The following is a 12257-nucleotide window of genomic DNA, read 5'->3' as shown; positions in this document are numbered from 1 at the left end:
CATATTCAATTTTTTTTCACTTGTACCATGGTTAGTTTTATCGAAGGATGGAGGAAACTGTAGTGCCCAGAGTACTTAGACTTTTCGGTGAGTGAGTGCTTGGGGTTTAACGTCGGAATCAACAATTTTTCAGTCATATGACGACGAAGGAATCATTAGGGTGCAGCAAGTTACTGGTAAACACAAATCAGCATTTATTAGTCACAATGTATCTTTGATGCTGTCCGTTGTCTTCGGTATTTAAAGTCGTAGCCTGGATTTCTGCATTAATACAGCAGTGTCCAGGTTTACTGGTACAGGTCTGGAGCAAACCACCAACCAAACCAACATGCCACCTCATACTTGTTTGCTTAGTGTTTTACGCTGTACTCAAGAATATCGCACTTGTACAACAGAGGTCAACATTATAGTAGGAGAAAACAGTAACCTCATTGCTCAAGGGCCTAATGATCGCAGCATGCCAGCACTTCAACCACGTAACCAGCATTTAGAACTATTTTTATGTAGCTTTATTATGAAAATAATATCACCTGCATATCCAAAATTTTTAATGAATTACTTTAATTGCATTGATCTCCCAAAAGAATGGACACAGACAAAGACACTTCACTTGACAGTTTATTTCCACAGGCACAATGATAAAATATGTAATTGTTCAAAAAGAAAACATATCTGATTAAGAATTCACCTTGCTTACAATCAGATTAACATTATACATGTAGGTATAAAAGCAAACTCATACAAATGAGATACAGTACAACATTTTACTGTTCACAATCAGATGTGAGGAAATAAAGAGATAAAAATGTACCTTAACAATACCTTGACTCGCAAACCACACATGATAGTCATGACAATAAAAAATTTTGCTGATGTCAAATAAAATTTAATTCCATCCTTTGCGGTTTCCCTGTCTCATTCGACTGTTATCTCTCATTCCACCCATCCCCCTATTCTTGTAGCCTCCCCCAAAACTGCCTGAATCCATCCCACCCATACGGCCTCCATAGCTGCCCATGCCTCCGTCCATGCTCATACGACCACCAAAGCCACTGTCCATACCAAGTCGATCTCCCATGCCGAACCCTCCATCAAGTCCCATACGGCGCGACAGGCCTCCATCCAGACTCATCCTGCCCCCCATGCCTCCATCTAGGCTCATACGGGCGCTCAGTCCACTATCCAGTCCCATTCGCCCACCAAATCCACTGTCCAGCCCTAAGGAGCTGTCCAGATTCATTCTGCTGCCAAGCCCTCGGTCCATGCCCATGCCCAGTCCACTGTCTAGGCCCATACCCATACCCATACGGCCACCCATTCCACCATCCATATTCCCCATTCTGTTGTAACGACTTTCCAACTCCATGGACCTTTCAAATTGCATGTTATCAAGAAGAGATCGGATCTGTCCCCCGTCTCGGAACTGCCTGCCCCCAGCGTTGTATCCCTGCATGGAGCGCCCACCTCCGCCAGACATCCTGCGTCCTGGATCCCGGCCCTGTGTTCCCCTTCCTGCTGGGACACGCTCACCTCCTAGAAGAAGGAAGTCAAAAATTGTTACGATTAATTATTGATATACAGTAGGAATTAATAAGAGTTTCAGATGATCAAGGAAATGCAAGTTAAATTCCACAATATTTCAAAATGTTTTTATAAAGTTTTAGTTCTATGAATTCTACATAAGCAAAATAAATTAGGTATTTCAAGACAAAACTCAAAGGCTCATTTGCATATGACTAGAGGCATTTGGTTTAAGACACTACATACAAAGTGTGTATCATAAGATGTCCTAAGAATAACCCTTTACTATTGTTGATGTCCTATGCAGAAGAGGAGGAGTAGGCCACCAATGGAGGATCCTTTATATCTCCCTCTACAAAGCTGCACAAGGATATCATGTCAGTGCGATAGAGTCAACTAAATGGCAGAGAAAATAATCACAGATACAACCAATAAATAATTAGTAAGAGTTTCGAATACTTCAATACCTTTAAATTTATCCTGGTCAGCATACTCCAAATTAATGGAACGTCCATCAATCTTTGCATTACTAAATTTCTCAAAAGCTTTCCTTGCTGCCAACGGAGTTCGGAACTCAATGAAGGCCACTCTACACATGCCAAAAAAACAAAAAACAACAAACACTGATGATTATGGATCATACACAAAGCAGGTTTCGGCTTTCGACGGAAAGGAAAAAAAGAACACTATCGAGAGGTACAATATACATATACTACATAATATAAATATAAAATGAACAAGTGTAGTTTTTCACATATAATGTTTCAGTATATTTAATCTAATCGAACAGCCGATTTAAAGTGTACACTGTTGTGATCTGAGTCTTGCACTAACAAATATTGGGGAACAGGCTCAAATGAGGCAATTCAAACTTTTAAGACATTTTTCTGAACATCAGTATATTAGTACCAAGTCTACCTAAGTCACAAGGTAAAAGGAAACCATATGAATAGGCCATGATTCCTACCCTTTAGATTTTCCAGTGTTGGCAAATCGCAGGATTTTCACACTTTCAGCCGTCCTAAAAATTCGCATGATTTTGTCTTCTTTTGTGTCAAAACTGAGATTTCCAACAAACAAAACACGATTCTGACTGTTCCCAACTTGATCTGTAAGCATAAAAAGAAAGAGTAAATAGATAAGATCTGTCTTTTAAGCCCCATTTCAGTGCACTTAGTATCTCTTCTTCAGCACTAATTCTTCAAACAACCTATACTTTGAAACATTATGAAAACTACGGTGTAGACAAATTTGCACACTTTTAGAAGCTTGCGTCTTAAGTGACACAAACAAGTCAATTTTAGTGTAATTTTCATAGTAAGTCTATGAATTAATTCTATTGAAAACATGTGCTTCATTGGTTAAGGATTTACAGTACACTTATTACAATTCAACTGAAATAATGTCATGAAATGCAATATACCAGTCTGACACCATGGTTTACATGTAAAATGTGGGAAGCTGTACACCGCTTGACACAAGCACCAATCCATTACATTTTGGTGGTAATGCAGATTGACATCCAGCATTTTTTGAAAAGATTCTTCACCAATGACAGACAGGAAAGAAATGTACATTACTGTCCCTAGAAATGTAAACAGGAGAATTTCTACATTGAGTTGTGGCTGAGGTTTGTGCTCATGGAGTGCATTCCAGTTTGTCATAAACTGGAATATAACACTTGTCAGAGCTACATGTAATAATTACCTTTAGTTTTAGGAACCCTTTGTGCACGGCCAGGAGATTTGGCATCTCCAGAACTACGAGATGAAAACTGACTTAAAACCAGTTTTTTCCCAGCCAACTCCACGCCTTGCTTAGTCTTGATAATTTCTTGTACTTCTTCTTTGGATCCAAACTGAAGAAAAGCAAACCTACAAGGGAAAGAAGGGAAGTCTTGTATCACAAAACATTTCTCTACAAACTGGTTGTCATATTATGTAGAAATGAAGTGAAATTTTATTCCACTGATTACTCTTTTGCCAAGAAAGTCATAATGGATATATGGTATGGTCTCCTTACCCTTTACTTTTCTGGTTTTTCTGTGGAACATGCAGCTCAACTACTGTAGGGAATAGTGTCCTCAAGTCTTCCTCTGTTGTAGTCTTCAAGAAATTTCTCACAAACAAGATGACCTCATCAGCTGAAACAAAACAGTAAGAGGTTGAACTGAAATTTTCACTATGGAAATTCATCTCTCTATACAACATTTTTCTGTGAACAGTTATTTTACATTCTTAGGTTTGGATGGTAAATGCAATATAAAATCATATGAAGCTTGATTTATTTTACACACACTCTAAACGTGTGTTACCACAATAAACATTCAGAATTAGACCACTGAAGCCCAGAAGAACTAACTAGCAGTCTTTTGTAGATGACACTTACGAGCTCTCAGTTTTTTCAGAGATTCATCCCCTTCATTGGTCTCCTTCTCTTCAATTGTTTCAAATTTCACCTCCTTCAAGTCCAACTCACTCCCAGATAAATTCAATGTTTTCTCTTTGTCCTCAGGCTTCATCAGAACAATTTCTCCGGCTCTGTAAAAACAACGATGGATGAGTGAACGTCTATATCAGTAGGACGAATACCATATTTGTTTATCTGTTATTCACCATATAATGACATATTTACCACATACAAGACAGATCAATGTTCACTGAAGACAACTTCCGCATCATCAAGTGGATTAGAATTTTGAGGAATGATCTCACTGAATGAGTGGCGAGAGGGAGATTTTTTACTAGTTTAGCTGACAAATGCTTTTCAGGTCAACAAATCTCACAAGACTTTATCTACGATGTAATGAGCACTTACAGTGTCCATGCTGGATCAATGTTAGGCCTGAACTCTTTTAACGCTACTTCATTCTCCTTTAGGAAGGTTTCCAGCGAGGATTCAAAGGAATCATGGGTTACTCGCTTGACATAAACGTTCATCCTCACTGAAACAAAACATCTCATACATTTTACACCACTAATTCAAAACATTGATTTGGAAGAAATCATTTCTGAAAACTTCAAAAAATCACATACCATGATCTAAATATAATTAGTTCTATAAAAGGAAAATCTGAAAATGAACTGCAAGTACAAGTATATCCATTACACTCGTCACCATCTGGCCTATGAACAAATGATTACAGCTTAATGCCACACTGGCAATTCTCCAACCATATCATGGCAAGAACGAGTTCAAATTTATCTATTTACTGTAAATGCCTTTTTATTTGCGTGGTACTAACATTCGCGGATTTCGCAGCAAACACATTTCTGTGAAAATAAGTGCCATTGAATATAAATCTCATGTAAGTCATTTATTAATGTAGCATGCGTTACTGTTATAAATTCGTTAACAAGCACTACAGTTCTAATACTTTTTCAAACACGTTAATCAAAAATACCTAATTAGAATGTATTCCGGCTTTCACATACCCGGCTTAATTGATCATAAGTTAATCTTGCTTTCTTTTAAGGAGGCTTACCTCCATCTAAGTATAGCCACATTGTGACGTTGTTGTTGTTTTATTGCCGCGACATACAAATCGATAATTTGTACTGGGCATGTGTACGTGATATGATATACACCAATGTGAGAGGCTGTTTTTTTAACGGCTGTACCTGCCTTCCAGTCAGATCACTTTTCCGACGTGCCTGATACATTGCTCGGGGCATCCGCACTTCAAACTTCCTTTTCATTATGAGGATTTCTGAGACATTTTCTCAAATCTGTCCTAGTTCAAAGTTTCACTCACATCGCTGATGCATGAGAATTAAACAGTGGGATTTATTTATTTCACATTTAATCCTTCGTCGTATCCCGGAGTGAGTGACACGAATATTTGCTCACACAGCAGGTAAGGGCTTCGTCTTATAAAGATTAACAGTCTTCAAAAGATTAAAAGTTAAGGAGGAAGATTAACTTCCTTTGATCAAATTACTGTATTGTATTGAATTTTTGTCACATCTTACAGGTACAAACAAATTTAAATGATAACACTGTTAGTTGAATGTTTGAGATGTTTTACTACTTGACGTTTCTGTATTCCAGTTTGATTTTCGTTTATCAATTGTTCAAAAATTCTGTTAAGATCCGCGAAAGTTGATTCTCGTGAATGTGTCGTCTTACCAAATTCGCAAAAGTTTAAGCCTGCGAATAAAAAGGCATTTGCAGTACTTATCTGATTGGTGGTTTACGCCGTGCTCAAGAATATTTCACTTATAAAACTGCGGCCAGCATAATGGTGTGTGGAAGCCGGACAGAGCCTGGCAGAAACACACGACCATCCACAGTTTGCTGGCAGATCTTCCCACTTACGGCCGGAGAGGAAGCCAGCATGAGCTGGCCATGAACTCACGGCAGCCGCATTGGTGAAAGGCTCCTGGGTCATTACGCTGCGCTAGCACGCAAACCAACTGAACCCGGAGGGCCCTCCAACAGAATATAATATCTTTAAGTACAAAGACCAATTGAAGGGATTTTGTTAGTGCACTTATTACATTTCTCTACACACATGTATAATGGGTTGAAAACAGAGTCGTAAGCAGGGTTTGTTGGGAAACTGTGTAAGGCCATCGGCCTGAGAAACAGAAGCATCCATTTGGTTGATGGAAACAGCTGATTCTTCCAGTGCTCCCAACTTGTTGAAACACCAGATCGGATCCCTCCCGGCTTTGCAGGGATGCTCTACAGAGCCGCAGGGTTTAGCCTTTTTAGTTTGGGTTTTTCAACTGGGCTTTCCCGACATTGTGCTGCAGGTGGGAGGAGTGGAATTCACATTATTTCAGCAGGATTTCTGATCAAATTTCAGAGATTCGCCCCATCTGTTCCCCACCCACCACACAGTGCAAACACGGGCGGTATCTTAACCTGGGGTTACCCAGCAGGAAACACACCAAGAACTCAACGAAAGGTATGCTCAGATATGGTGGCAATATGACAACCCCTGAGAAAAGTTCCCATACCACACACATAACCTGACTGACCCATGAGTCCCCGCCTCAAATTGTCATCCCATAAACCATATTTCCCAAATAACAATTTTCTATTGAGTTTTACTAATGTTGAGATATTGAAGATTACAAAAATCAAGACGAGACAAGCCGATTTGCCAGGCCCATGTAAGTCTTGTAAAAGCTTACCTGAAGGGCCGAGGTCTTATTCTTTTCACCCCAGAAACCCCACAGGGGACAGGCCTAAGAATAAAACTGACCAAGTAACTAATAATAATTAGCTTATATGTGTAATATATTGTACAATAAAACAATGCCTCTTGCTTACTGATGAAGATGATGACACACAGGACTAGGTTCCACCTCTAATACACTTATTAATGCACATTGCATTAGTACATTACCTGGTTTTGGTTCAACTTTTTGTTTCTTGGCTACAGGTTGTTTGCCAGTAGCTTTCCTCTTCTTGGTCTCCCCATTTTCACCTTCTGTTACTTCTTCTTCAGCTTCTTCGCCACATTCAACACCTTCCTCTTCCTCCTCCTCTTCAACTTCTTCACCCTCTACTTCCTCATCTCCTTCCTCTTCTTCTGGTCAAGAAATTGTAAAATCATATAGATGACTAAAACAAATTGCAAGGAATAAAACTGACCTGAACTCTAATCAACATATACTACTTAAAGTGCATGTGTTGTTCAGTACCTTTCGCTTTATATCGCTGCCACCACTAGAAAATTTTGCACAGCAATCTTGAACAAACATCACTGGGGTCACAGTGACGAGACAGGAAATGTCAGAAAACACAAAAAAAAATTATTTCTAGTAACACTTTATACACATGCAGTCCTCTTATCTAAAGTATGCACAAGATGATTCTAACCAACACCTGAAACAATTTTATTGATGAATGCTGATTAAATAGTTCCACACGAGAACATCAGTGGTGAGGCTAAGTCTGAACAAGCCTTTATACGTCACTCAGGCTCCAAAGATCAAGCTTATCTAGCGGTGGCAGTGATGTAAAGTGAGGGTAGATATCAGCACATGAACTGTAAGAAGTATGTGCTGAACATAGATTTTGCATAGAAGAATTTCTTAATATCTCTAGCCCAAAGAGTCAAAAACCACATGGTTTATTCATTACATGTACCATAATGTTCCATCAGTGTGCAACATTCCAACAACCTTTCTGTTGCACATTTATCACTGTATGTACCTAACAGTTCGTCTTCTGCCTGCTCATCTGCAGCTTCCTCTCCATCATTGTTGTTGTCATCATCTAGAATGTCATCACCAGGTTCTGGTAAGTCCTCCTCCCCTTCAGTGGGTTCTAAGCTCACCTCCATCCCTAGAACAGTCACAAATAATCAACAGGGTTAGAGCCATCGCTATTAATGCGTCAGGGAGTGTTTACATAAGATTGAATTCTCGAATTTCTAGAACTGAATAAATGCTATACTGTTGTATCCTGCTGATAACACTTGACAATACACCCAAATGTTCTGCTAAAGCATGTGCCTACCTTCCTCTGTCTCCACCTGGTCTCCATTGCCCACATCTTCAACTTCTTCCTTCACTTCCTCTGCAGCTGGGGCCTGCTCAGCTGGCTCCTATAATTAACAAGCAACAGAAACCACTACTCCATGTACAATATCACTAGCATAAAATAAATGATTCTGACCAGTAATGTGAAAAGATCGTGTTTTCATTTATGTATTAAATATTATTTGCATGTAATTCTTCAAAACGATACATGTAACAGAGGTTAAGAGACCTCATGTAACTTTGGTCTACTTTTGGGAAATCAATCATCACTCAAAACAGTGATGTTCAGGTGTTCCATGGAACAAATGAACTCAAGCTCAAGTTGAAGGGTCAGACTCAAAACTGCAAGCCTCTTCACTTCAAGAAATGTTTACTTTGGTAGACACCATGTTATGAAGCCCCAGTGCAAGCTTTGCTCTACATAATCCAATGCAGAGCACAAATGAAGTAGGCAATTAACTGTATCAGCAACATCTGCACTGCGTAACATCACAGCACCCACTGCACAGTACATATCAAATGAGAACATTGGGCTTCCATAAGGACTCCAAGGTTTTGCTTCCACTTCTCTGCAGTATGAATGCACCAGTACCATGGATCCCTTTCCAGAGTTCTTTCCATACTGAATTTGAGCTGTTCCTTAACCTTTCAATCATTCAATCCTCTAGGATATGCATTACACTACCCCTTTCATGCCCGCTTCAATATACATACTGGCCATGTCAATTCCATCTATCACATTCACTGGCAATATCCGCTGCATTTGTGATATCAATGCATGTGCATATTCGCCGTAATCCATGGCCAACATGACACTTGTATTAGATTGATGACTTGGGTTTCAAAAGACAATCTGCACACTGCATAAGGTTCACCAACATCACAATGTTGTTTCCAGGTCCTCCATTCTCCTTGCTTTGCACTGGTCAAGCCTTGGGATTATCTTCATATTGTTGGTGTTAATTCCACTGTAGTCAAGAGATTCAATACTATGGACCTCTGGAAGTCCATGCAAGACCCATTCGCTGAAAATGTCTTGGGGTACTGCAATACATGTATCCCCACAGATTCTGCAGTCTTGTGCACCACATAACAACAGAGTGCGGAGGCACAAATCAAAAGCACCTTTAATTCTGCTATAACATGCCAGGATAATATAGGCAACTGTGGCTGGTAAGCCATAATCTACAACAACAGCAAAAGAGGGTTTAAGTCACTTGCATGAGCTTTATTATCACCTTTTCTGCAGTCTAACTGTATCACACAGATGCTGCAACCAATGTAACAAAATGCTTTACATAAATGAATGCTATCCACTGCTAATATTTCTTAAATCAATATAAGCACACATAATAATACACACACTTAATCCAAATAGGATCCCAATAGTTCAGTAAAAATGTGAACAATAAAACAAGTTTATTTCACAATATAGAATTCTTTATTATATGCTGTAATTCTCCAACCTTCTTGTAGATAGCAAATAACCACCTGTCAGGCATACAGTGTAACATTGCTTACATACACTCCTTGGAGGGTAACTTAGGAAACACATTTAGATTTTATGGTACCTATTGTTATCACAAAATAATCATGTCCATGAATTAAGTGGTCAATTTACCTTACTTTTAATTTATCATGCTGAAATTTTTCCATGTTTCATCCATGTTTTCTTACTTATGGAACACTTATGTGTACACCATTCTTTTATAATGAAGTAAAAATGGAAAACAAGAAGTTGTGAGAGAAAATAAATGGCGAGGTGATCTTTTGTGTCCTAAAGCCTCCAAAGATGAAAGAATGCACCATTACTGAAACCTTGCAAGGCAAAGCTACACTGTACTACACTGTACGTTTTATGCTATTTGGACAAGCCAAATGCCAATTTCTATCAACAATGGATCAAACAGGTTATTCGCAGATTTCTGTATACAAAAAGTTGAAGAATTAAAGTCTTTAAATACAAAGCATAACACTTGTTTTTCAGAAAACATTAAGCTGTTAAAATGGAAAACAGTAGATTCCTTTGTGAACAATGGCAAGGGTACATCTTTACCTATGTGTTTGTCCACTGCACATCAAGTCCGTAGCCATCCTCCAGATACCACCCCACAAATAGCCACATCCTCAATCTGCTGGTGGACTTTACAGAGATGGCACATACCTAATTCTACACTACAACATTTCCATGCACATAAGGCCTCTCACCTTGCAATGTGTTTTGCTCTATGACGGCTCAATTATAACACATCAGCTCTGAGAGGCAAGCTTTCTCAACTGACTGTAGTAGACTCATCAACACTTGTCAAATGCATCTATAAATCACTTTTCTTCTTGTGCTTTTAATTAAGTTCCTACCATGCCATTTTCAATATATGATAGCAACAAACGCCAAATCACAACATGGTATTTACCACAGCATGTAGGTAGAAAACGTCAAACAATACTGGTATCTCTGAACTTATTATCACCTCTGAAGGCAGGTGACAACGTTATCATCAGAAAGAAGAAAATTGTCCTGTCGTCTACAAACATGCAGCATTAGCAATGCAGCTTTGAATCCAGACAAGGCTGCACACACATCACAAGCTTGAATTGTGATGCTACAACAAAAGGCACTGCTTCTCTCAACACATGCAGGCTCCACTTATGGTCAATTCTTTCAACTGCAAAGAAAGTATAATCTTGACAGGATCTCATTTCCACCTGTTGATTGATGATTTCAGCTGTATTGGCAGCTTTCCAGTGCCATCTTTCCATTGATACTTGTCCATGTATAACATTACATATTTCAAGGTATACAAAAGTGAGAGAATTCAGCTGAAATTTTATCATTCACATATGATATTTTTGAAGGATCAGTACTTCTTAGGTTTTTACTAATAAATAAATCTTGATGTTGTTTCTTGAAGAAGCCCTGCATGAAAATAAAATAATGTAAATCATCAACAAAAGTATGTTTATTGCATCAAAACATAACCCATGAACACAGCATATACCAATGTGCATAAACGTTCAGGTCAATTGGATCCCCATGAAGGCTGAAAAAAGATTACATTTACATATTTTATGAAGTATGTGTCCTCAAATTTTTTACAGCTAAAACATTGTGCATGAATCACATGCTTTTGTCACGGGAACTACATCTGTGAAGGGTCTCCTCCATATTTGGCCAACCTCATTCAGCTAAGCATGAATAAATTGACGCAAGTAGTGAGGTAGAAAGTTACATGTATATATAACCCTAGTCTCACCAACAGCTGCATTTTCCTACGCAATAACATTAGGAGGACCGTTTTCTTCACCCACACCATTTGTTACCAAGCTTCCGATCTCAAATGATAGGAACTCAATTTCAAGGTACATGATCATTCGAGTAAGGTAACATACTTAGTGTAAATGATGATTGTCCAAATAGTCAGGTGGACAGGCTTTTGGGCGGCAACTTACAATAGGCCTACATAGGCCCAAATGCAAGCTAAGCCAATATGCCCCAAAAATTCAAAAATGTAAGTTAGAAAACAATACTGATTACTAACCCTCATATCAAGCAAATACAGAAAAGTAAATATCATGTAAACAGGCAACTATATTTCGTATACCTGATCTAAAAAATCTAAGTCGATAAGCCTAAAGCCCAAGCATTTAACATAACAAAGGGAACATCAGGAAGTGCCCGGATGAAACCCAGCCATACTTTCTTAGAACCTCAGAAAACCTACAGGCTTTGTCTTCTTCTTTCTTGCTTGAGCTGCACCTTTGGGCATTTTGGATACTGATGTTAGAGTCGAAGAGCAAAAGCGAACGTAAATCACTCAAAATCTTAAACAAAGAACCGGTCTGCCTTCTGTCGCCCCAATCCACTCCGACTGCGGTCAAGAGCCTCGGTTTAGAACGATGCATTAAAATTCCGAACCTCAAAAAGGTCTCAAAAAAATAATAAATTACGACATTAACGGAATACATATTGAACTGTGGACCATGTTTTTTTATGAAACTGTAAACTATAAATACAATTGCACACAACTGTATTAATTGTGAGTAAATTTAAATTAAAATAATTATATTGTTGCCCATTCTGTTATGCTAAAATTTAGCAATATTCAATCTTGGCGTCCAAGCACTGAAACAAACGTTTACTGGTTTATTAATCAAAAAAAAAAAAAAAAAAGGAAAAAATTGTGCCATTCATTACAGAAGTTTTGTCACCCAAACACCAAGTAATCTTTCCACATTCTA

At 38.5% G+C, this 12257-nt stretch overlaps 1 protein-coding gene across 4 annotated transcripts; it reads right to left on the bottom strand.

Moving 5' to 3' along the window:
• Window positions 1-604: 604 nt before the first annotated feature.
• LOC135468260 (nucleolin-like) lies at window positions 605-11892 on the bottom strand. Of its 4 annotated transcripts, XM_064746441.1 has the most exons (12): window positions 11741-11854; window positions 10075-10935; window positions 7996-8083; window positions 7690-7821; window positions 6878-7063; window positions 4339-4465; window positions 3910-4061; window positions 3544-3664; window positions 3229-3395; window positions 2489-2630; window positions 1989-2110; window positions 605-1533 (listed from the first exon to the last, which is right to left on the bottom strand). In XM_064746441.1, the coding sequence occupies exons 4-12, from the start codon at window positions 7817-7819 to the stop codon at window positions 887-889; spliced, it is 1794 nt and encodes a 597-aa protein (XP_064602511.1). In that variant the 5' UTR covers window positions 7820-7821; window positions 7996-8083; window positions 10075-10935; window positions 11741-11854; the 3' UTR covers window positions 605-886. The 4 variants fall into 4 exon arrangements, with proteins under 4 accessions (XP_064602511.1, XP_064602486.1, XP_064602494.1 ...); XM_064746416.1 differs by lacking the exon at window positions 10075-10935 and having other exon boundaries at window positions 11741-11892; XM_064746424.1 differs by lacking the exon at window positions 10075-10935 and having other exon boundaries at window positions 6878-7060; window positions 11741-11892.
• Between the last annotated feature and the right edge of the window lie 365 nt (window positions 11893-12257).

This window comes from Liolophura sinensis, chromosome 1 (genome assembly GCF_032854445.1).
Source record: "Liolophura sinensis isolate JHLJ2023 chromosome 1, CUHK_Ljap_v2, whole genome shotgun sequence".
Lineage (NCBI taxonomy): Eukaryota > Metazoa > Mollusca > Polyplacophora > Chitonida > Chitonidae > Liolophura > Liolophura sinensis.
Note: the sequence above shows the minus strand (reverse complement) of the source record. Positions and strands in the feature narration are given on the sequence as shown.

Bases quoted from the DNA above. Each gene is read 5' to 3' on its own strand.
- LOC135468260 (XM_064746416.1), bottom strand. From the start codon at position 11,785: ATGCCCAAAGGTGCAGCTCAAGCAAGAAAGAAGAAGACAAAGCCT. The intron at 3,396-3,543 runs GTAAGGAGACCA...TTTCCCTTGTAG, and splicing joins AAAAACCAGAAAAGTAAAGG to GTTTGCTTTTCTTCAGTTTG. The intron at 1,534-1,988 runs GTATTGAAGTAT...TCCTTCTTCTAG, and splicing joins TGACCAGGATAAATTTAAAG to GAGGTGAGCGTGTCCCAGCA.